The sequence below is a fragment of the Schistocerca cancellata genome, chromosome 4 (assembly GCF_023864275.1).
Source record: "Schistocerca cancellata isolate TAMUIC-IGC-003103 chromosome 4, iqSchCanc2.1, whole genome shotgun sequence".
Classification (NCBI taxonomy): Eukaryota; Metazoa; Arthropoda; class Insecta; order Orthoptera; family Acrididae; genus Schistocerca; species Schistocerca cancellata.
The window spans coordinates 596,626,597-596,653,283 of NC_064629.1; the positions used below are offsets into that span (position 1 = coordinate 596,626,597).

Sequence of the window (26,687 nt, forward strand, 5' to 3'; positions counted from 1 at the left end):
GCAGATCAAAACATCATTGCATCATATGCAACAATACCACCAACTGGTTTTCACACTATGAGTCAGCACTTTCAGTACCGACAATTCAGCAGAAAGGGGGGGGTGTTGACCGATGCAATTTGCATGCCAGTTGTCACACCTTCTGGTCACTGCCTTGTTTTAGTGTATGCAGTCGGAAGCGGTGCCTCGGCAAAACAAGTGAGCACTAAACAGTTTCAGTCAAAGGTACTGCAGTCTGGCAGCACCAACTGTGAGATGAAATCCGTAGCAGATGAAGGGGCGACACAGTTTTGCAAGTGCCGACACAAGACTTGGGCTCCACCACCAACAAGCTGACTTCTGATTCTTAAGTCCAATCCTGTGCACTTGGCATCTTCCAGCTGGTGGGCTACCTTCAGGCTCACTTCAGCCGCAACTGGAATCCTGCATCGGACAGCAGTCATTCGTGACTGAGGCAGTGCATCTGCACACACACACATGTATAGGCAAACTAACACTGTACACCTCCAACCGCAATGGTGGCCACCACCTCTGAACACTGTCTTTCCCTGTAAGACTCACAGAAGACTTTTACCTCTGCAGGCACACCCTGCCCTGAGTTGCAGACTCACTATGGCCAAGGCACGTGCTGCCATGTGGATCCCACATCAGCATCCCGGCTAGCTGCCAGGCAGCCACTGCCCACAGCTGCCCCAGCATCACTGGCCCCACATTGTCAGCACGGGCCAAGGGGGCACTGCTATTGCAGAATAATGTCGCAAGCGCTGTGGCTTGTTTTCTAATAAACTGTGTGACTGTTAAGGATGTTTTCTTGATCATTACCGAAAACATCAACTTCAACTCAACCTTGCTAGGGGCCATGCAGTACGGGTCTCCACACCGATTTACACTGCACCACGACCGCTATGCCAGCTAATTCTGCCAGTGACTGTGCACGGGATCAATTGTGGCACTTCAGCCAGATGTCTCTGAGATGAGCAGGACAACTACAATGGCAACAACCCGACCCACCCACCCACCCACCCACCCCCTACAGGCCTTCAACAGCTCGTCACACATGACAAGCATACGGTCCTCCCGTCCCGCCTGTTCATATACTACTATATGGCACCCCTGTGGACATAAATCTTGCTCTTTCATTGGAATGACTGCCAGGTTGTTAGTACCAGCATTAGCTTGGGCTCCTTCCTAAGTTCCCTCACCACCTTTGAAGTCTCTACCTCTGGTTTCCACGACCATCATATAGGGACTAGAATGTCGTGCCAGAACTGACCACAGCATCTTCCTCAAGCAATCAAACACCGTCGTCTCACCATTCTCTACTGCAATGGCTTCGCCAGTTTCACTCCTATGTACCGATTTGTGGGGGGGGGGGGGAGGGGGGGGGGAGGATCTTTTAACCCCGCCAGATCTCTGATTGACCAATTGCATGAAACCAGGCATCAGGCCAATTTATGCCTCAGCGTGCTCTCATTCACTGTGAGTCATGCGGTACCATTTTCTGATCCAACCATCTCTTCTCTACACAATGCTCATGTATCTATGGACTATAAGGGATAATGTAGCAGACTGCTCTTACTGTTGTGCAGACTGACTCTGTCCGAGGGTGTGTTGCTAGAGTAACTTAGACTTCAGCACCTATGGTCTGGTATACTTATTAAGCCAAGTGAACTAAAAATTATTGTAGTTTGTACAACTATCCATCAACACCACCACACCTATATTACTATATGGGAAATGGAGTGTATTCAGCCTGCATGCACAGTGAGTCAATTGTGCAAATTCTTTAATTTTCTTGTGGCTGAGAACAATTACTTTATTTTATTGCGAGCTTATTGACTTTTGTTTCATGTTGCAACATACTTTTGCAAGTTTAATACATAACTGTTGCAATAAAAGAGTGGGGATCAAAATTATTTTTTAAACTTAACGATTTGTACTTACTCCTTACTCTTCATTACTCTACTGGACTTCACTAAACTTTAATAAACTTTTAAGCGATCATAAAAATGGGATGTAATATAGCTTGTCACATGTGGGCATCAACAAATGAGCAGACTTTGATTTTGTTTTACAATAAAGTATGCATGTGTGTAATTTAATATTGCATATATGAATAAATGTTCCATTCCAAATCAAACAATGGAAAATCGAGGATAGAATAATGACAATAGTGTGAAAAGGATAGATTGCTACTCACCGTTTAGTGGAGATGTTGAGTCACACACAGACACAACAAAAACACTGCTAAACAAGTAAGCTTTCGGCCAAAATGCCACCTTCTGTGTGTATTGTCAAATTCAGAAGAAGACTTTTGGCCGAAAGCTTACTTGTTTAGCAGTCTTTTTGATGTGCCTGTCTGCAACTCAACATCTTCAAAATGGTGAATAGAAATCTATCCTTTTCATAACACTGTCATTAATGATCTGTTACAGTTCTATCTGGTTGAGCCACATGAGAAAGGAAATCTCCTACCTGGCTCCTTTTAAAGTTTTAATAATCAGTATGTAATAATAATGCTGTAAACAGTATAAGGCGCCAAAATTATACAGATGGTACATCTCTGTGTGCTTGACAAAAAAATCTAATGACATTTTCTTGTATCGAGTACTTTATTTTTTGTATTATTAAAACCTAATGTTTGTAGGATAGATAGTATAAGCATTTCTGTTTACATAGTCAACAGACGGTACACAGTGTACCGAGTTTATTGCCTACAATGACGGGGCGGCCAGAGAAAAGCAACGAGCTGACCAGAGGATTGAAATCATTAGACGTGTACAACGACATGGTGTTATAATCAGGTGGTGCCGAAAAAAGGAATGTAAACGGTTTTTGGGTTGTCAAGAATGTGTAATTCGATTTACGTGAATTGAGTACAACCAGTCTGTTTCTCAACAAGTCGATAATGTAGGTCATAGTAGTAATGACAAGCTAATATCAAACACAATGTATTTCCATTAGTACAAATTCAATCAATCACCAAGTAGATAGTTGTGCATTAATTATAATCAACTGTTTCACCTTTTTATGGCAATGCCATAACGAATACTAAATCCACATTATTTTCCTTCTGTACAACAACATCGTAACAAAAAGAAAACCCATTACTTCGTTTCCTCTTACACCAATACTACAATGACCACCATTTGCTTCTACACATGCTTCATTACGGCCAGTTTCGTCGCATTCTTTCACACACATACACATTGGCCTTTATGGTATTGGCAGCATCTAAAATCTTCTGAGTCAATTCGTCCACATTATTTACTGGCTCAGCATAAATAAGTTCCTTCATATGGCCTCAAAAGTAAAAATCCAGTGGATTTAAATCAGGGCTGCGTGCTGGCCATTGATGTGGACCAGAACGCCCGATCCATCATCCTGGAAATAGACTATCCAAAAATCTGCGTACTCTGTGATCAATGTGGGGTGGAGCACCATCATGGAGGAACCACATGTTATGACGTATGCCTAACGGAATGTCTTCTAACAATGTTGGTAACAATGTTTCCTCTAGAAACCAGTTACCAGTCAAACTTGCAGGTAAAACTTAGGGCCCAATGATGTAATTATCGAGCATACCCGCCCACACATTTACTGAAAATCGTCGCTGAAAATATGTTGCCACTATGTGGCGAGGATTGTGTACACTCCACGTGTGCATGTTATGGAAATTAGTTATTCTGTCGCCAGTGAAACACGCTTCATCTGTGACGAGTATTTTGTTGACAAAATCATTCTGCACACTGTGTAACAAAAACCACTCTGAGAATTCATGTCGTGGAGGGAAATCTTGTTCTTCCAATGCTTGTAAGTGTTGAATGTGGTAAGGCCGCAGACACTCCTCTTGCAAAGTGCGATGAACGACAGTGTGTGATATACCCACGTGGCGGGCGATGCTTCTAGTACTCTGAGAAGGATCCTCCTGGATGCAGTCCAGATTTCTTTCCTCAGCTTCCAATGTATGATCGGCGCGTTGTGGGCCTCTGCCTTCTGCGCGTGGCAGTAAAGAGACAGTATCTCTCAATCTAAGGAAATTAAATACATACTCGTCAGTTGTATTCTGTCATGGTGTAACAAAAACGGAAAGCATTTCAGAACAGAAGATATGTTCCGCATACGGACGAAAATTTACAAAGGTGCTACAAAGGTGCAGATAACTAATGTACTTTATTAAGATGTAAATGCATAATAATTGCATACAAGTAGATAATTACAATGACACAAACCTTTGGTGCACAGCAGCAAATGTCTATCGTGCAGGAAGTCATCATTGTGGGAAGCGTTCTCGATAAAGTCGTACAGCTGCCCTCGCAACACCTTTTGCCTCGCCATAAATTAAATGCATATTGCATAGTTCAGCTATAGTAAATCTCCTTTCCATCCGAACAGTTAACAGAGTTGCAATAACATCTGCACAGGTTACTCGCCTACTGTTGTCGCTCAGTGTATTACAATGACGCAGCCACAGTTGCCTATGTGTTTATGATTTAAGCTCGCGATGTCAATACGCGCAGCAGGCAATAACAGGAACCGATTGCTTACGTACGTGCATGGCCAAATATCTACATTTCCAAAACCAATATCCTGAGGCGAACTGTTTTTTTCTGGGACAACCGTAGGAAATACGCAAACATGTTACTAGACTTGTTTGTCAAGCATTGCGAGATGTGCCAGCTGTGTGTGTCTATATATATAAAAAGAAAAAAGCGTGGGGGAGGAGAAATGTGAGTAGGAAAATTATGAAAAGATCTCAGTGTTACTGCCATCAGTGGCAATGACAATGTTTTTGGCGATCCCATAGAAATATTATTTTTAATTCACATAGTTTTGTACATAAAACAGAAACTAATTATTTGCGGCACTCTAGTGATGAAATGATCAAATGCTATTTCAGAACATGGTTCTGGGGAGGTTTTAGACTAAAAACTTAACATACGAGGTGTGATTGGAAAGTTTTAAGAATGGATCTGCTACTGCTTAGTGGTTTGGTGGGCAGGTACACCAAAGATGGGGAGTGAGTCATTGCCTTGTCCTTTAACACCCTCTGACAGGAAATTGTGTTTTTTTTTTATTCAGTTCGTTGTGGCAGCTGGTTGAGTGCGGGTCTGTTAGGGCTTGTTGCCGGATTCTGTCTGCACGAAAATGGGCATAAAAATGGAGCAACGAGTTGAGTTTGTGTGCAATTTTGTTTTAAAACTGGGAAATTAGCCTCTGAGATGTACGAACTATTAAAAACAGCTTTAGGAGATAATTGTATGAGTCAGTCAAATGTTTTTGTCTGGTTCTACAGATTTAAAAATGGTTGCGAATCATTTGAAGATGAACCACAGTCCGGCCGTCCTTCCACCTCAAAAACGAATGAAAATGTTGTGAAAGTTTGCGACTTAGTGCGCTCTGATCGTAGACTTACAATTAGGGAGACGGCTGATGAACTTAATTTAAGTTTCTATGCAGTTCTGTCAATTTTAACTGAAGATCTGAACATGCATCGAGTGTCCGCAAAATTCATTCCAAAAGTGTTATCAACTGACCAGAGGTGATACGACTAAGTGTGCCAAGAACTGATTAATCAGACTAAAAATGACCCAGAGAGGGGGGGAGACGGAGAGGGGGGGAGACGGAGAGGGGGGGAGACGGAGAGGGGGGGAGACGGAGAGGGGGGGAGACGGAGAGGGGGGGAGACGGAGAGGGGGGGAGACGGAGAGGGGGGGAGACGGAGAGGGGGGGAGACGGAGAGGGGGGGAGACGGAGAGGGGGGGAGACGGAGAGGGGGGGAGACGGAGAGGGGGGGAGACGGAGAGGGGGGGAGACGGAGAGGGGGGGAGACGGAGAGGGGGGGAGACGGAGAGGGGGGGAGACGGAGAGGGGGGGAGACGGAGAGGGGGGGAGACGGAGAGGGGGGGAGACGGAGAGGGGGGGAGACGGAGAGGGGGGGGCGGGATTCACAGACAGGGTGAAAGGATTGATTGCAGGAGAGCAAACTTTTCAGAGCAGGGAGTTCTTAAGGTTATATCTGTTACATGTAATGACTAAGCAAGGACTGGAGCAGTGGTTTGGTTAATGCTTTAACATATGCAGACAGATACACAATTTAAGCTGTTAGGTGATGTACGAGTTCTGTTCAAAAAATTCTGGAACATATGTAATTTTGCGCCAATGATGTGTTGGAGCGAAATGTGGTTGGCGTCCCTCCACACACCTGCGTTTAAAGTGTAACTGCCAGAAGTTCCATTGCTGTATGTCTGTTAGTTATTGTTCAGTGCTGTATTATGTAGAACATTGTGCTGCATAGTTTGAAAATTTCGAGATGGCAGTGTTAGAGGAGCAGCAACACATTTGCATTAAATTTTGTGCGGAACTCAAGAAAACCCAAATGATGCAGGAAGCCTACAGCGGTTCTTAAGCTGTACTCGGTGTTACAAATCATTCATCTACATCTACATATAAATACACTCCTGGAAGTATATTTCAGGTGTGTTTGAGAAAGAGCATGATTCCTATTTTTGTAAATTAGACTCAAGATTAAACAGTAGTCAACAATTTTGACGTATGTGGGTAAGTTAATTACTAATGTGCATTAAATATTGAGAAATTTCTCGCAAAATTAATACCAGGACATCGTACCATACACTACAGGTATATTGGGGATTACTTTAAATACATTTATACTGATATTTTAAATTTAATTATTGCCCTGTGACCATAAATTAATGTTGTATAATACACTCCTGGAAATTGAAATAAGAACACCGTGAATTCATTGTCCCAGGAAGGGGAAACTTTATTGACACATTCCTGGGGTCAGATACATCACATGATCACACTGACAGAACCACAGGCACATAGACACAGGCAACAGAGCATGCACAATGTCGGCACTAGTACAGTGTATATCCACCTTTCGCAGCAATGGAGGCTGCTATTCTCCCATGGAGACGATCGTAGAGATGCTGGATGTAGTCCTGTGGAACGGCTTGCCATGCCATTTCCACCTGGCGCCTCAGTTGGACCAGCGTTCGTGCTGGACGTGCAGACCGCGTGAGACGACGCTTCATCCAGTCCCAAACATACTCAATGGGGGACAGATCCGGAGATCTTGCTGGCCAGGGTAGTTGACTTACACCTTCTAGAGCACGTTGGGTGGCACGGGATACATGCGGACGTGCATTGTCCTGTTGGAACAGCAAGTTCCCTTGCCTGGGTAGGAATGGTAGAACGATGGGTTCGATGACGGTTTGGATGTACCGTGCACTATTCAGTGTCCCCTCGACGATCACCAGTGGTGTACGGCCAGTGTAGGAGATCGCTCCCCACACCATGATGCCGGGTGTTGGCCCTGTGTGCCTCGGTCGTATGCAGGCCTGATTGTGGCGCTCACCTGAATTTAGTGAACAGCCCCTTCCGTTTAGTGCATCGTCACCTGTAAGTGTATCCCATTTCAAACTTTCTATGAGATTTGTAATACTCTTGTGATGGCTAAATGTACCAATCATTAATCTTGCTGCTCTTCTTTGGACCTCCTCAATCTCTTGAATGAGACCCAACTGGTAAGGGTCCCATACAGACGGACAATACTGTAAGACTGGGCGAACTAACGTATTGTAAGCAATTTCCTTTGTTGAAGGACTGCATCGCTTCGGGATTCTACCAATAAACCACAATCGAGAGTTCACATTGCCCATTACATGTGACATCTGATCATTCCATTTGAGATCATTTGGAATAGTCACACCCAGATACTTGACGGATGTTACTGCTTCCAAAGGCTGGGCATTTACTTTGTACTCTTACATTAATGGGGATTTTCGCCTTGTTATATGCAGTAGATTACACTTACTAATACTGAGAGATAATTGCCAGTTATTACACAGGGTGTATACATGGACAAGGAAACAAAATTCCCGGATTTCTCCTGGATTTCCCGGTTAAAAATACACTTTCTCCTAGGTGGAAACATAGTTTTTCCCTGTTAATTGACAGTATTTTTTCTCTCGGAACAGTACAACTTATCAATCCCTTGAATGGTTATGGTTTTATACACGGGCGTAGAATTTACTGGCACTTTAGAAAACGAAACACCTTTTGGAAAGATGTTTGATGTGCAGTAACATGTACGCTGCATACTTTCGTATTACGAAAGTATAAATTCAAATTCCACCAAACACTGCATGTTAATTTCCGAAGCACTGACATCAAGATTGCGATGTGTATTTGTAAACCAGTCATAGCTCATGTCATGTGATCTTGCCAGCCAATGACAGCGGATATTCAGAGCTTCGGACACGTGGTGTAGTCAGCCAATAGCAACATCACTGTTCAGTAGCACAAACACACGAATAGGAAAAGTTAATGGATTAAATTAATATATATAATGTTACTAAAAGAAAAACAAAACTTTGACATATAATATTGGTCTTTTATGCACGTATTACATTTTAAGATATATCACACAAATATGCCAGTAAATTTTTTGAATGACGACAATCTTCTGGGCTATAAATTCTTCTAAGTGACTCGTCATCAAAGAGCTGATTTTTAAATGAGTCCCAGATTCCCAGTGAAGTACGCATCAACCTGATATTAAGCTTTCCAATGTGGTTTCAGGATGTACATTTCCTCGGATACCAGTACTTTGTTTTCTCATGTCTGGTACTTTGTTATGGCATAATGCCATACGTGCTAGAAGATGAAAACGTACACTTGAAATGCACCGAACACTTGAAACTAGCCAATAGTTTGAAATTAAACCCTTTGTTTCAAATATATTGACTGCCTCAGCGGAAAAGATTAATATAAGAAAATTTCTTCAGCAAACCGATGAAAATAACTTCATTGTTCTGCATGGCAATTAACGCTTGACTGTCAGACAGGTAGAAATAAAATCTGAAACTAATAATGTATTTTAGCCTTCCATAATTATGTGAATGTATTTTAATTCACATGATAGTTCCCGGCCAAAGAAATCAATTTTGTTTTCATTTGACGTGAGTGCAGTAGACAAAGAGGAAACAGCAAAATCACTAAATGTAAACACAGGTCACATGGAGACTACTCGCTTCCCTATTTTAACTCAGACTGCTCTGAGCATCAGACCCGTATCTACGATATTTCCGAACTGGGGCAATAGTAGATAGTGGCGTCCCTCGAGCGTTTGAGATAGGACGTCAAAAATTTTAAAAATCGAATTTTCAAAAATACGTTCATTTTGCAGCGCACATCTTTCTGAAGTCTCTGATACATACAACATACGTGTCCAAGGAATTGTAAAGCATGTTATCTGATCTTAAGTGTGCCAAAGTGAAGTGCCACACCTCTTCACACAGCATTCTTCTATCGCACGTCACTGTATTTCGGTCTGTGGAATTGAAACGTGCATATTTTGTACTGGATGCCATCAGGACAGCGGAAATTAAAATGTCCTATGGTGCCTCTCCTGCTTCCAGTCGGCTGGTTGGACATCTTGCCCCTCTTTTTTCCTATTTTTTTTTTTTTTTTTTTTTTAAAGCTCTTCAGAAAATTTGCACTCTTTATTCCCTATTAGCTAACAACTTGCTGCTTTGTGTGACATAAAATTAAGTATAGGATACATAAAGCCAGTAAAGAGAAGAGACAAGCAAGACAGTACACATTTCTTCAATCCTTAGCTCCTAGAATTTTTTTATCTCTAATCTTGCTACAGCCTTACATGGCATGCTTTCCTTTCTGCGAAAGGATCTGTTACCTCATCAAAGTTCGTCAAACGTTTTGCTACTTGAAAAATCGAAATGTCGTTGTCTAATACTGAAAAAGCTGTAAGCACGAACAGGCCCAAGCCTGGTGTGGTTTCTCGACCCGATTACCTATATTTTGTCACTGTCTGCGAGATAAAACAAAATAGGCCTTTATAATACTGCAGCAATTGTAACACATGCCAAATAATCGAGACTGTTTTGGCAGAAATGGTCATTTTTATAACACGGCAGAATATAATTCACGAAGTACCAATATCAAATGCCTATTAGGACTACTACAAGCAAAAACCTTTATGTTAGGAAATAGTTTTACACTTCATTCATACGCTCCGGTTTCTCAAGCATGAAATCGTAAAGTAGTAGTGCAAAATTTTTATAGAAATTTGGAATCGTCTTATTCTTCCAGGATTTTTGTGATGTTCCCATTTCTTCTCCTTCCTCGTTCTAACAAACAATGTTGTCATCACTAATTCTACATCTATTCCTGACAATGTCAAAGGTTATTCACCGGTTAACTTCACTAACTCTGCCAGAATCATCAGTTTAGTTATCCCGCAATTATTCTCCGGTTAGGCATTGTTATGTGTTCGTACAATGCGTTTTCCGCGCTACTACCAGAATAGACCTGCTGCTAGCTGGAGACTGTACAACTGGCCCTTGCTAGTATAGCGATCTGGCCAAAAATTTTCTGTCAAAATTTCATTTTCTTGGATACACAAAGAAGATGCTTACACAGCCAACAGCCACGTTTTTGTAGGCAGAAGCGGAAGAAGATACTACTCAACTGCGCATGCGCATGATCCCACTCGTAGCTGCTAAAACAAATCTAATGTTAACAGTTGTGATGTCATGCTCATCGGAGGCAATTTGTTGTTACGTAGCATTGCATAGTCTTCCTAAAGCTTTTGACACATTTTGCTGTTGGCAGACGCTTGTATGAGCACTGTATTTTGTTGCTGTATATGACACATTTCTTTTGCAATTTAAGTTTTATTTTAGTTTTTTCTCTCGTTCACGTTTTATGGCTGCAGTATTATTCTGCAGTAGCAGGATACAGTAATATCCTTTGTTAGAGTATTGGTTATTACCAGTCAAAACTACAAAAATTTATCTGAGAACAAAAACAATGAAAAATTCCTGGAATTCAAAAAAATTCCCGGGTTTTTCCCGGTTTTCTCCCATATGAAAAAATTCCCGGGTTTTTCCCAAATCTCCCGGGTCGTAGACACCCTGTTACACCACACATTTATTTTCTGCAAATCTTCATTGATTTGTTCACAACTTTCGTGTGATACTACTTTCCTGTAGACTACAGCATCATCGGCAAACAGTCTAATGCCACTGTCAATACCATCAACCAGATCATTGATGTAAATTGTAAAAAGCTGCCCTGGAGCACACCTGAAGTTACGCTTGTTTCTGTTGCAGTCACCCCACTCAGGAAGACATACTGCTCTCTTTCTGTTAGAAAACTTTCTATCCAACCACATGTCATCGGGTAGACCATAAGTGCGCACTTTTTGGAGCAAGCGACAGTGCAGAACTGAGTCGAACGCCGTTCGTAAGTCGAGAAATATGGCATCAACCTGGGAGCCGGTATCCAGAGCCTGTTGTATATCATGCACAAATAGGTCCAGCTGTGTCTCGCATGACTGCTGCTTCCTAAAACCGTGCTGGTTTATGCAGATGAGCTTCTCAGAGTCTACAAAGGTCATTATGTCTGAACACATAATATGTTCCATGATTCTACAACAAAGCAATGTCAGTGAAATTGGCCAGTAATTATGTGCATACGATTTTCTATCCTTTTTGTAGATTGCTATGACCTGGGCCTTCTTCCAGTCCCGTGGAACTTTCCGCTGTTCCAATGATCTCTAACAGATGATGGATAAGAATGGTGCTATATTTGTAGCATAGTCAACATATAATCTTAAGGGGATACTGCATGGGCCAGATGCCTTCCTAAGGATACACTAAACACTTCACATGGTTCACCCGTATTTGATATGACCTTCGACGCCTACCAACGACACTGTCAGGAACATAATGAAACTGTGCATTCCAATTGAAGACTGACTGTCCGAAAGATTGCAGAAGAATGTAACACTTCAGCTGGATCATGTCATGAAATCCTAACACAACATCTAGGAATGCATCAAGATGTTGCGAAGTTTGTCCCAGGACTCTTGATTCAAGACAGGACCTTTGCCTCACTATCTGTGAAGAGTTTTTGGATCACGCAAATGAAAACAATATGTTCCTTAAGAGAATCACAGGACTTTTTTTTTTATTTCTTAAGTTGAAAATCCTGTTGAAAGGATGAAGATTTGCAGCAACAGATGAGATAAAAGAAAATTCACAGATGGCCCTTCTAGTGATCCAGCAAGAGATGTACCAACACTGCTTCTGGAGGTGGAAACAGTGTTGGGAGCGATATAGCAATCATGGAGGAGAGTTATTTTCAAGGAGACAATGCACAATAAATAAAATGTAAGCACAGAAAAATTTTGTGGACAAAGTTCTGGAATTTTCTGAACAGACCTCATACATATAGTTTCAAGCTGATGGGAAAGGGGGGAGGGGGGAGGAGGTGGGATAGAAGCTATTGGTATATCTGTAAATGAGGCCACATACATCAATTAACACTACGAACTATATATCTATCTGCATATTTTAAAGCATTACCCAACATATTACTCCAACCTTGACTTCGTCATCACATGTAACAGATATAATCTTAAGAACCCCCTGCTCTGAAAAGGTTGCTCTCCTCAAATCACTCCTTTCACCCTGTATCTGATCCCCATCTCCCCCCCCCCCCCCCCCCCCACCGCCATTCTCTCTTTCCCCCTCTCTCTGCCTCCATCCTTTCATCCCTAACTCTGAACCCAAGGAAACACTGCATTTTATGTATAGTTTTACCACTGTTGGCAACATAATTATTGTATTGTACTTAAAGCCTGCAACAGGTCACCTGATTATTTAGACAAGCATGAAATTCAACCTATATAAACTTGACAGAAACGGATTTGTATACCTCCTGAAATATTTATTCCAACATATGTATTCAGCAACTCAAACAAATATCTGCACAATCCTTTAAAACTTATTCCAAAATAATAAAGTTATTATGATATATATTCTTTGTACTTTGAGATAATGTTTCCGATTTGCTATATGTTCTTTGCACCTAGTAGTTCCCAGAACCAGCCATTGTTTGCAAAATAAGACAGTTCACATGTCAAGTGTTATGATACAGAAAGGACCCTTTGACCCCCCCCCCCCCACTCTCTCTCTCTCTCTCTCTCTCTCTCTCTCTCTCTCTCTCTCTCTCTCTCCCCCCCCCCCCTCTCTTGCATTATCAAATGAACTACTCTCTGATATCTCACAATGTGCCGTATCAACTGAGCCCTTATTTTTTTGGGTCAAGTTGGATTTTTCCTCCCCCGTTTAATTCAGCGTTTCATTAGATACCCAATCTATTTATCTAATATTCAGAATTTCTCTGTAACACAACGTTTCAAACTCTATTCACTTCTTATTTGTACTGCTTAATGTTCACATTACAGTTCCACTTCACTTCCAACAATTACTTTTAGAGAAGACTTCATAACACTTAAATTTATATTTAACGTTGACCAATCTTTCTTTTCTATCAAAGCTTTGCTTCCTAAGAAAACTCCTGTACTATTTTTAATGCCTTATTTCCTAATCTAGTTCCACCAGTATCACATAACATAATTTAACTACATTGTTGTTTTGTTTTTATTGGCGTTCACCTTATGACCTCTTTTCAAGGCACTGCCCATTCTCTTCAAATGATCTTCCATGACCTTTCCATCTCTTATAGATTTATAACGTCAATGGAAAACCTTAATGATTTATTTCTTCTCACTAACCTTTAATTCCTTTTCAAATTTTCCTTCAGTTGCCTTTGACACTCAATGTACAAATTGCACAACATGGGTGATAGGGTATAACCCTATCTCACTCCCTTCTTAGCAGCTGCCTTCCTTTATGTCTTTTGATACTTACAACTGCAGTCTGGTTTTAGTACATGTTGTAGATAGTCTATTGCTCCCTGCATTTTATCCTGGATTATGTCCAAATTTCAAAAAGTGTATTCCAGTCAATAGTGTCAAAAGCTTTCTCTAAATCTGCAAATTTAGGTTTCTCTTTCTTCTGACTAATTTCTAAGACAAAACAGATGGTTCGGTAGTACTCATACATCTTAGCACCTGCCTTCTTTGTTATTGGTATTTTTAAATTCCTCTGGGAGTACTTCATCCTTTAACATAGTCTACATAGTAAATGTAACATTTCTGTCATGACTGTTTCTCCCATAGATCTTAAATCTTCTGACGAAATATTGTCTACTCCAGGTGCCTTTTTTCAACTTGTATCTTTTAGTGTTTGGTCAAATTCTTCTTGCAGCAGCACATCATGCATTCATCTTTTTCTTCCCTTGCCCTTACATTGTCTTCAAATTTCTTACCTTTATATGGCCCTTCTATATATTTCTTTCAACTTTCAGCCTTCTCTCTCATGCTTAGTAATGACCTCTCATCTGAGCTCTATGTTCATACAACTGCTTCTCTCTTCTGCAAAGGTTTCTTTAACTTTTCTTTAATTGGCATCATGTCATGCACGATTTCACAGCTTTGCATTTCTTCTCTATGCATTCCTACTTTGACACTTTCCACACTCTCTCTCATTTTGGGCAGTTGTATTCTCTCCGGTCTGTATCATTTTCTGCATTTTTTATATTTTTTCCCTTTCCTCAACTGAGTTTAATATCCCAGTAACACCACATTCCTTGTGGGCATTATGGTTTTTCTATTTTATCCTCTGAGCCCATCAGTACTTCATCTCCTATTTGTTTTTTCCCACAGTTTCAGTTCGTAGTTGTCTAATACTAACTTTGAACAATTTCTGGTTGTTCTAACTTATTCAGGTCTCTTCCCTTTAATCTCCTTCCTTTCTGCAACTTCTTCTGTTATAAATAATATATTATGGACCCTTGTGGAGATCTGAATGGTGGAACTATTTCACCTTCACAATATTTTACCCAAGAGGCCTAAAGGAGGGAGTAGAGCTGCATGTCTTCATGGAATATAATTGCTACAGTTTCCTCTCATTTTCATCGGTGCTGCAAAGGACAATATTGGCTAATGTTGCATGGTCAGATCATCAATCATAAAAAATGTTGCTGTTTAATTACGGAAAAGGCTACTGTACCCAAGTCCCAAAATAGGAGAAAATAATTATGATAGTTCCAGTTTCAGTTGTCCTTGCTATCACCCAAGAGATAGCTACACAACGGACAGATTGCAAAGTCTCATAAAACATTTCATAACCTTGCACCAACACTTTCAGAGGCCAACAACGGGTATAGGCAAGAAAGACTCTTAAGCTTGTCAGCACTTCAGAACATAAGATATACAATAATAATACGATTTTTGCCCTATATGGATCCTGCCAGTAGCATTGAGGTTATTTCCTGATGCCTCAACACATGTTCTATCATCCTATCCCTCCTTCTAGTAAGTGTTCTGCACATATTCCTTTCCTTGCCAATCTTGGAGGGAACTTCCTCATTTCTTATGCTATTATTCCACTTAATTTTCAGTATCATACTGTAACATCACATCAAAAATGTTTCATTTCTCTTCTTTTCCAGTTTTCCCAAAGTCTATAATTCACTTCCATACAATGTTGTACTCCAGGTATGTCTTCTTCAACTTAAGGCCTATGTTGATACTGATAGACTTCTCCTCGTAATGAATTTTTTCCCTTTGCCTGTGTTTGTATGATTCTTATGCCCTCCTTACTTCGTCCATCATGCTTATTTTGATTTTATTGTAACAATTCCCTCACTCCATTTACTAGGCAATCCTCAATTTTGACGTTTATTTTATTGCTAGTTTCAGTTCTGCAACCCCTTATTATTTTCATATTACAATATAGTTATTATAGTTATATTATTAAACATTGACTAGCAGTAAGGGTATATAACAATTGTTTATTCTGTCTCTCACAATCTATTTTTCTTGGAATTACTGGTTGTCATGGAACATAAACAAAAATCAACAGTAATGTTGACTGACTGACCAGGAATATGACTAACAGATGATGCTACTGAAAATGAAACCAGCAATACCATGAAATATAAACTGTGTTGTGAAATACATTTTATTACAATTATTATAATTTCTCTATTATTACATTTTCTCATAAATGTACCTTTTTCCAGAAGATATTTCACCACACTGACATTGCAAGCTGTTACTGCCTCATGTAAACATGTTCTTCGGTCAAAATTCATGGCCTCCAGATCCTCTAGTGAGTCTACACACACCTCTACTAAGAATCTATAATATAACAAAATAATTAAATAAACCATTATTACACCATTTAGAAACAGAATTACAACATAACATTCAGGTATTTGTTACATCACCTTAGAATCTCCAAGTCTCCCAATTTGCAGATCAAGTGAAAGGCTGTATCTCCAGATTTTACATCAGTACACATCTTGTCAGTCACTTTACAGTTACTAAAAATTTCTTTTAATTCATTTTTGTTTCTTCCACTAACAGCATGAAATACTTTTGTCCATAACTGGTTCTCCATTTTAATAAAAAAAGGTCCTGAAAAAGGGGGAAAAATTACTCACATTACTAAAAGTGGGTAAGTCTTAGTGATGTACTTAAGTTATGAGGTATGCTAAAAGTGAGCAAAGTTGTTTAATTTTAATTTTTAGTAATAAAGCAGCAATCAAGTCAATTTGCTGAGTGGAACAGTCTATGAGATGGGTTGTGCCAAGCAACAAAATTGTAGAAAAGACTCTAGCAAGTCACATTAGTGAACTGAAATTGAACTTGTCACCACTCCAAAAGTTAATCTGAAAATGGAAGTGTACGCTTTCATTTGTATAACACATGAAAGGCCTCTAGCTTTCCGACTTGGTCACTACAGATGGAATAGCGCAAGCTTAGGTTGGGGAAGGATAAGGAAGAAAACTTTTCACTTATTTTTCATAGAAACCATAGCACCAGAGATATCTTTAAAATGAAAAAAAGGCAATGAGTATAATATGCAATCTGAGATATAATGACACATACAGACAACATTTCAAGAAACTTTGCATTATAACATTATCATCTGTTTACATTTATAGCATTATATCATTTGTTAAAACCTACATACTATGCAAAGACAGTCCTTTTTTTAGCTATAAAACAAGACAACAGTCAGACCTAGCCTACATACATTTCAGCCCAGAACAACTTGTTACCAAAAACGGGTCCTACATGTTGGGATACGTATGTATAACAACCTACCAGATGGGAGGGGGAAAAAAAAAAAAAAAGAGTTTTCACATATAAATTTAAAAAAAAATTTTTTTTGGAGAGAAATTTTACACAGTAAATGATTTTTTTTAAAAAAGGTAATCAACGTTAAGAAATTTCTTAGCCTAATAATTGATCACTTACGCCTGATTGTCGTGTGTTTCCTTCAAGTATGAACAAGTGAAAGTACAATGTAATGTCTATTATCTTCTTGTAATATTGAAAAAACTGTCATGAAACAAATAAAATTGAACAATATAACAAAAAATGCATGCTGACTTGTCCCATATCATACACGCAAATTGCCTTTTTTCTTTAATGTTAGTCCAGTGTCTTAACCTGTTGGGCACCTCATCTGGTTAAAGAGAAATTAATGTTTAACATGAAATCCTGTCCATCATGCATTTTCATATGCACATTATAAGTGAAATTTAAATTTGATATGGATTACTAACAATGGCACAATTAATTATTTCCATGAGCAACAATGTCAGAAAACAAACAAGTGGCTTCTAGAGCAACCAGAGGTTGAATATTGGCTCTTGCAACAGCTTGTCACTTTAACAGTTTCTGAGTCTCCAGCTTCATCTTACTCTAGAGTGCAAGACCTATAACGTATTCAAAGAATTGTTTCCTGGATCTAGCACAAACCTTTTGCCCATTACTTTGTCTCAAAATCTATTTGTCATTCAGTATATTGCTCACACATTTTACTTCCCTCCTTTCTATTACCCCCTAATCTGACAAGTTATTTCAAGGCAATATGACTTACATTAATCAGGACAACTGAGCCAGTCATAGGAGCTGCTCCCATTAATAAAAGGTGACTTAGTCAGAATTACATGATTGACCTAAGGAAAAAAAAAAAGTCTTTGTGACAACCCAATTTTTGTTATCTTTCCTGCAACTTTCTGTTTTGTCAACAATCACATGTTGCCCTGCAATACATTCAGACAGTTGCCTCTCTTGGTTCTTCCCAGCTCTCTAAAATTTTTATTGGAACTGTGTGTCTGCCCTTTACTGTAGTAAATCATCATCTTTACGGAGAAAATCATAGATTTCAGCTCCAGCTACAACTCCAAATCATAGGATTCAGATAACACTGTTTTTTTGAGCCTCTGAGGCCAACTGAACCTACTATTAATGGATGTTGGCTGTGTCTACAATGAAAGGTGACAAGTCAATTGTAGTCAACAATTATGACTACAAAACATTATTTGTGATATACTAATCTGTAGGCCCGAGACCTAGGTCAGACTGACAGATAAAAGAGTCGTAAATTGGCCGAGTGGTACTACGGGCTTCAGTTAACACAATTATTCGTTCAAATCACATAACAGACTCAGAATTACAAAACTTTGAAGAGTATTTTAATCACCACTGCTACGTGTTAGTTATTTCATACAAAATCAGTTACTTACCAGTAGCTTACAGGAGAACGAATGCAGTAACATACTACGTCTTCGACGATTTGTTTGAATTCATGACTACATACTGGACTCTTACAGATTACCGGTATCAAATAATAGGGCTTTATTTACTCTTTGTCAGTACTCATGCTAGAAAATTACATCTCCCTCTTATAAAACACATACCACTACAGTTTCTAACATAAATTCGTCTACAGTATAGTAGGATTTGTACACTTAATTTTACACTTTTTCAAAATTAAAATCTTGTTTCTCTACTTACATGTACTTGAGTTCACGTCCTAGCTTTAACTCATACGGTATACTTTAGTATTCTAAGAAAAATTCACTATTAACCGCAAATTTTTTTTTCCGCGTGCTTCCTACATAAAAATTAATACAATTGTTGTCAAACACAGACCTGCAGAGTGCAGTGCCGCCAACATAACACGGACAGAGACAGGAAACTATCAAGACAACCCCCGTGTGTGTGTGTGTGTGTGTGTGTGTGTGTGTGTGTGTGTGTGTAATGAACCAGATCTTCGAGAAAACTGCCCACAGCATGTGTTTATTCTACGAAATAATCTGCAACAGCAAACAAGATCGCAAGCACAACAATTGATTCCTTCAAGTACTGCAACGGGCAACACAAAGCATACTCACAAGCAATCCACTGACACTAGACTCTAGCAACCATGAAACCCGCCTCCATGCTTCAACTGGATGCGGTAACTTCTGTGAACTACGTCACTTCCCGTGTTTAGCTGTCGCTAGAGTCTAGTTCCACTGACCACTTTCCTAGTTTAATTGAAGAGGAATCCCCACCCTTGAACAATTCACCATTGTTCAGGAAAACTGCTACAGAGTCCATGAGATTTCAATTCAAGGGCAAGAAAACGAAAGAGAAATGTAAAATGAAAGTCTTTCTTGTTCTCATCAAAATCAGAACATTAACAACTGGCCATTAGAAAAAGGCTGTACGAGCTCGGAAAAAGACCCTGAAAAAAAAAAGAGAAAAGAAAATCGGCACAGATACCACGGAAACAGAAGCACGATAAAGTTCCAGCATTACAGAATGGATCCGAGATTGAGGTGGAAAGTCAAGCGGACATAGACATTCTTCAGTCCTGAAAACCATACGAGGCGAGACGCTTGAGCCGTCCACAGCAGGAAAGTAAACACCAACCACTGCAGGAAACAACGTGGCAGGCAACAGCACAGGAACAGAAACAGCTGAGTTCAACCACTAACGTAGAAGATTGTGCGGAAACAGTTTTCAGTGTCACCACACGATCTGCAAAGCACACAGTTAGGGATGTATAAGCAACCAAAAGACTATGAAATCTCAAGGTGCCGAGAACGAAAGCCAAACCAAATCTAAATGTGGCACGTCGGAAAAATAAGAAAGATGCAGAAAGAGACTATCAAGACGACAAGAAAGAAGAAATGGAAAACGAAACTCCTGGAATCCTGGAAACGAATGTGGAAACCGACAAATAGCTCGCAATGGACAATAGATGGGTGCTTACTCTACTCACCTAAATATCTGCAGAATAAGAAGTGAAAAAAAAATATCAGGATTCTGGGGAATTTCTTAAAAACCAATGATGTGCACATTGCATTCCTTCAGGAAGTAGCTTGCAAAGAGATGAATCTATAACAGCATTACAATGTGTACAACACTGTCGGCTCCTGCTGTAGGGGTTGTTTAATTTTTAACCAGAATGAGACTGGAATTAGAGACCTTACAAAAGCAACTGGATGGACGTGTTATAAAAGCCAAACTAAATGAAACAACAATATTAAAACTTCACATAACACAACTAGCACAGAAGTTTTTTAATGAAACTATCCTCTGCTTTATGAGACATGCAGGTGACATAATAATGGAAGAAGATTTCAATTGTGTTGTAAGAGTGGCAGACACAACAGGATCAAATCCTGACTGCAGCCCCTTAAATACCATGACTGGAGAACTAAAATTGATAGACGTCATAGATCGACTAGCCATCACGTTATCCCAGTATATGCACTTAACTGTACTGTCAGCCTCGAGACTGGACAGATTTTATACCACAACAGGAACAGCCGTACAGGACCATGAAGTAATCGCTGTCAGCTTCTCGGACCACCAGGCAGCGGTCGTTAAAATAAAAGGCTTACCTCGACCCACAGTAATGGGAAAGGGGCGCTGGAAGTAAAGTGCAACCTGTTCAATGTTCTGCGAATGCTATCCAACATAGGTTCATCGGAAGAGGTTCTTTATTAGCGTTATTGCATGGTGGGATAAATTGGTCAAACCTGGAATTCTTAAACTGTTCAAAAACTTAGCGCATAATATCAGTGACACTAGACGGAAAGACTTCGAATTCTATTATGTGATTGCTCGATAAAAAGTGGATAATGGAGAAGAACGATCTCGCGAATTGAATAAATTCAAATAGAAGATCCTAGAACTACATAAAATAGAACTCAAAGCCAAAATAATCACTTGCGAAGAAAGGAATACATTCCAGACGAAAAATGGAGCCTCTACCACGTCAGCAGAGAACGGAAACGGTGCAGACAGAGACTTATTGGAAATCTAATGTCTTCCGATGGGAACGTCACCGTTAATACGGATAATATTAAGGTCCATTTTCGGAGACGGTTTGGAGAACAACCATCAGATCCTACGAAGACCGCAAGTTTGCTACAACACTGCACGACTTCGTCAGCAGCGAAAATGGCAGTAGATTGATAGCGCCCAGATCCGAAGAAGAAACTGCAGACATTATAGCCTAATGCAATTACCACGATATAGAAATCCGAGCACTGACAGCATACCATATGAATTTTGCTAAGTATTCTGATCAGTTATCAAATCGGAATTAACGGAGGTTGTGAAAAAGAAACAAAGATGCAGTCAAATAAATTCAGAAAATGAACCAGGAATTATCGTCCTTGCACCTAAAACTTCGAAGCCAAGAAGAATAACTGATTATAGACCAATAAAATTGTTATGTGCTGAATCAAAAATAATGGTGTGCATAATAACTGCAAGACTAAAGGAGATTCTTCCAGAGATAATCAGGCCTGGCCATATGTGTAGTGATTCCAACAGGAAGATCATTCATGGAATTTTCTTGGTAAGAGACATGACCTTCTTCTCATGGATGTACCAAACCGCAACAAAGTGATTGTTGAAAATAAACCTACAAAATGTCTTTGACAAAGTCAGTCACCAATATCTAATGAATGTGTTACAACGCTGTAACTTCTCACAGGCCACCATAGATCAGTTACTACCAGACCGGAATCCAATGGTCTCCAAAATACAAATAAATGGCCACTTCATGAGAGAATTCTCAACTCAGCACTCAGTCTGTTAGTGATATCCATTATCCATGATATTATTTATAATTTCCTTGGAGCTAGTGATCCGCTCATTCACCAACAAGATCTCTGGAATAAACGATGGTGCACAAAGACTTGCCATTAATGCTTGTACTCAAGCAGCATCAAGACATTGGGAAGATATTAGAAATGATGGATTCTTATAAGGAAGCAGCGGGCGCAACAATAAACTACAACAAAACCTGGCTCCTATGGTTGAACAAAAATTCACAACTCATGCCACATTCCTTCACAGGATACGAGATGGAAGTGCTAGGCGTTAAACTGAAGAAGCACATGAAGGTACTGGTTGAGGATAATTCCAAATCAGTTGTGAAGAAAGTAAGAGGCGCCTTAATAGCGAACAGTACTAGGAACTTAAATATGATTCAAAGGATACGATATGTCAATATGCTGGCCCTTTCAAAAATTGGTATAAAGCTCAGATAATACCCATAGAGTGTCAATATATTGCTCAAATAAAGAAGTGTATAGGACGGTTCATCTAGAAAGGGATGTTACTCTGTGTAGCCAGAGATCAGTTAACAAAACCGTCAAATGGAGGTGGTTTAGACTTAACAGACTGCGAGGAAAAATGCACCGTCCTCAAAGTTTAAAATCTTATAAAATCCTTAAAACAACCAGGAAGTCAGTCGGATTTATTGAAGGCCGCGTTGGGAATTAGCACAAGAAGTAGAACTCAACAATGGGCACTCACATATGTTACTCACATTCTTAAAATCACAATGGGAATTGTAGAAAAACTCCCAAATGAAATGAACTTCACCACATAAAGATTATAGGAGAACTGCAGAAAAGGAACAATCCACACACCAGTCAGCCAAACAAAAGACAAAGATCTTAATTGGAAGCTATTGTGGTCTAAGTTTTCAGATGCGACCCTAAGTTCAATGTTGCACTCGGCCGCTTACACGTTCTTAAACGATCTGTTTCCGGCAGCATCATGACGACACTACCCAAGACTCACAGGAAACTCTTACTGTGAACATTGTGGCTTGACTAACACAGCACTGCACCGGAAAGTGGACTTTTCACGAATCCTAGGCTTGTGGAATTGGATTAAATTTAAATGTGCAATGTTATTAACGATGACGCCCCCCCATGAACCATGGACCTTGCCGTTGGTGGGGAGGCTTGCGTGCCTCAGCGATACAGATGGCCGTACTGTAGGTGCAACCACAACGGAGGGGTATCTGTTGAGAGGCCAGACAAACATGTGGTTCCTGAAGAGGGGCAGCAGACTTTTCAGTAGTTGCAGGGGCAACAGTCTGGATGATTGACTGATCTGGCCTTGTAACATTAACCAAAACGGCCTTGCTGTGCTGGTACTGCGAACGGCTGAAAGCAAGGGGAAACTACAGCCGTAATTTTTCCCGAGGACATGCAGCTCTACTGTATGATTAAATGATGATGGCGTCCTCTTGGGTAAAATTTTCCAGAGGTAAAATAGTCCCCCATTCGGATGTCCGGGCAGGGACTACTCAGGAGGACGTCGTTATCAGGAGAAAGAAAACTGGCGTTCTACGGATCGGAGCGTGGAATGTCAGATCCCTTAATCGGGCAGGTAGGTTAGAAAATTTAAAAAGGGAGATGGATAGGTTAAAGTTAGATATAGTGGGAATTAGTGAAGTTCGGTGGCAGGAGGAACAAGACTTTTGGTCAGGTGATTACAGGGTTATAAATACAAAATCAAATAGGGGTAATGCAGGAGTAGGTTTAATAATGAATAAAAAAATAGGAGTGCGGGTAAGCTACTACAAACAGCATAGTGAACGCATTATTGTGGCCAAGATAGACACAAAGCCCATGCCTACTACAGTAGTACAAGTTTATATGGCAACTAGCTCTGCAGATGATGAAGAAATAGATGAAATGTATGACGAGATAAAAGAAATTATTCAGGTAGTGAAGGGAGACGAAAATTTAATAGTCATGGGTGACTGGAATTCGTCAGTAGGAAAAGGGAGAGAAGGAAACATAGTAGGTGAATATGGATTGGGGGGAAGGAATGAAAGAGGAAGCCGCCTTGTAGAATTTTGCACAGAGCATAACTTAATCATAGCTAACACTTGGTTCAAGAATCATGAAAGGAGGCTGTATACATGGAAGAAGCCTGGAGATACTGACAGGTTTCAGATAGATTATATAATGGTAAGAATGAGATTTAGGAACCAGGTATTAAATTGTAAGACATTTCCTGGGGCAGATGTAGATTCTGACCACAATCTATTGGTTATGAACTGCAGATTGAAACTGAAGAAACTGCAAAAAGGTGGGACTTTAAGGAGATGGGACCTGGATAAACTGAAAGAACCAGAGGTTGTAGAGAGTTTCAGGGAGAGCATTAGGGAACAATTGACAGAAATGGGGGAAAGAAATACAGTAGAAGAAGAATGGGTAGCTCTGAGGGATGAAGTGGTGAAGGCAGCAGACGATCAAGTAGGTAAAGAGGCGGGCTAATAGAAATCCTTGGGTAACAGAAGAAATATTGAATTTAATTGATGAAAGGAGAAAATATAAAAATGCAGTAAATGAAGCAGGCGGAAAGGAATACAAACGTCTCAAAAATGATATCGACAGGAAGTGCAAAATGGCTAAGCAGGGATGGCTAGAGGACAAATGTAAGGATGTAGAGGCTTGTCTCACTAGGGGTAAGATAGATACTGCCTACAGGAAAATTAAAGAGACCTTTGGAGAGAAGAGAACCACTTGTATGTATATCAAGAGCTCAGATGGCAACCCAGTTCTAAGCAAAGAAGTGAAAGCAGAAAGGTGGAAGGAGTATATAGAGGGTTTATACAAGGGCGATGTACTTGAGGACAATATTATGGAAATGGAAGAGGATGTAGATGAAGACGAAATGGGAGATAAGATACTGCGTGAAGAGTTTGACAGAGCACTGAAAGACCTGAGTCATAACAAGGCCCTGGGAGTAGACAACATTCCATTAGAACTACTGATGGCCTCGGGAGAGCCAGTCATGACAAAACTCTACCATCTGGTGAGCACGATGTATGAGACAGGCGAAATACCCTCAGACTTCAAGAAGAATATAATAATTCCAATCCCAAAGAAAGCAGGTGTTGACAGATGTGAAAATTACCGAACAATCAGTTTAATAAGTCACAGCTGCAAAATACTAACGCGAATTCTTTACAGACGAATGGAAAAACTGGTAGAAGCCGACCTCGGGGAAGATCAGTTTGGATTCCGTAGAAATGTTGGAACACGTGAGGCAATACTGACCTTACGACTTATCTTGGAAGAAAGATTAAGAAAAGGCAAACCTACGTTTCTAGTATTTGTAGACTTAGAGAAAGCTTTTGACAATGTTGACTGGAATACTCTCTTTCAAATTCTGAAGGTGGCAGGGGTAAAATACAGGGAGCGAAAGGCTATTTACAATTTGTACAGAAACCAGATGGCAGTTATAAGAGTCGAGGGGCATGAAAGGGAAGCAGTGGTTGGGAAAGGAGTGAGACAGGGTTGTAGCCTCTCCCCGATGTTATTCGATCTGTATATTGAGCAAGCAGTAAAGGAAACAAAAGAAAAATTCGGAGTAGGTATTAAAATTCATGGAGAAGAAGTAAAAACTTTGAGGTTCGCCGATGACATTGTAATTCTGTCAGAGACAGCAAAGGACTTGGAAGAGCAGTTGAACGGAATGGACAGTGTCTTGAAAGGAGGATATAAGATGAACATCAACAAAAGCAAAACGAGGATAATGGAATGTAGTCAAATTAAGTCAAGTGATGCTGAGGGAATTAGATTAGGAAATGAGACACTTAAAGTAGTAAAGGAGTTTTGCTATTTAGGGAGTAAAATAACCGATGATGGTCGAAGTAGAGAGGATATAAAATGTAGACTGGCAATGGCAAGGAAAGCGTTTCTCAAGAAGAGAAATTTGTTAACATCGAATATAGATTTAGGTGTCAGGAAGTCGTTTCTGAAAGTATTTGTATGGAGTGTAGCCATGTATGGAAGTGAGACATGGACGATAAATAGTTTGGACAAGAAGAGAATAGAAGCTTTCGAAATGTGGTGCTACAGAAGAATGCTGAAGATAAGGTGGGTAGATCACGTAACTAATGAGGAGGTATTGAATAGGATTGGGGAAAAGAGAAGTTTGTGGCACAACTTGACTAGAAGAAGGGATCGGTTGGTAGGACATGTTCTGAGGCATCGAGGGATCACAATTTTAGCATTGGAGGGCAGCGTGGAGGGTAAAAATCGTAGAGGGAGACCAAGAGATCAATACACTAAGCAGATTCAGAAGGATGTAGGTTGCAGTAGGTACTGGGAGATGAAGAAGCTTGCACAGGATAGAGTAGCATGGAGAGCTGCATCAAACCAGTCTCAGGACTGAAGACCACAACAACAACATTAACGATGACAATGGTTGAAATTAACACCAAGGAGATATGTTCATGGATTTCAAAACGTTCCTGGCTTCAAAGAAGAGAACAGTCACGTGGCTTATACATTCCTATATAAACTACATCGTCAACAATAAAGGTGAATCTGTAACTGAATTCAAACTATACTTGCACCAAGAAAGAGACAAAATTCTCAGAAACAACTGGAAATAAATTGGCCCATAGATACACTTTTTATACAAATAAGGATGTTTTAAAAAGGGAAACATCAAACAATTTCTTTTAAAAGGAAATCTCAAGTTGATGTAGATTTATAGCTAAGTTCCATTATTTCAAATTTAGTCAGAACAGAAATTGAATTCTTCTAAAATGCCATGAATCACTAATAACATGCTCTTAAGAAGAAGGAGGTTTTGG

The 26,687-nt window shown here is 39.9% G+C and overlaps 1 protein-coding gene across 3 annotated transcripts in view; it reads right to left on the reverse strand.

Annotated features, from left to right (window-relative positions):
• LOC126184762 (ankyrin repeat domain-containing protein 16-like) overlaps window positions 1–19,273 on the reverse strand; it is a 107,148-nt gene extending 87,875 nt beyond the window's left edge. The window contains exons 1-3 of one of the 3 annotated variants that reach the window (XM_049927311.1): window positions 19,162–19,273; window positions 16,198–16,387; window positions 15,981–16,108 (exon numbers count right to left, since the gene is read on the reverse strand). In XM_049927311.1, coding sequence (XP_049783268.1) covers window positions 15,981–16,108; window positions 16,198–16,370 — 301 coding nt within the window. In that variant the 5' untranslated portion in view covers window positions 16,371–16,387; window positions 19,162–19,273. The other 2 variants (XM_049927310.1, XM_049927312.1) reach the window with 2 other exon arrangements.
• Between the last annotated feature and the right edge of the window lie 7,414 nt (window positions 19,274–26,687).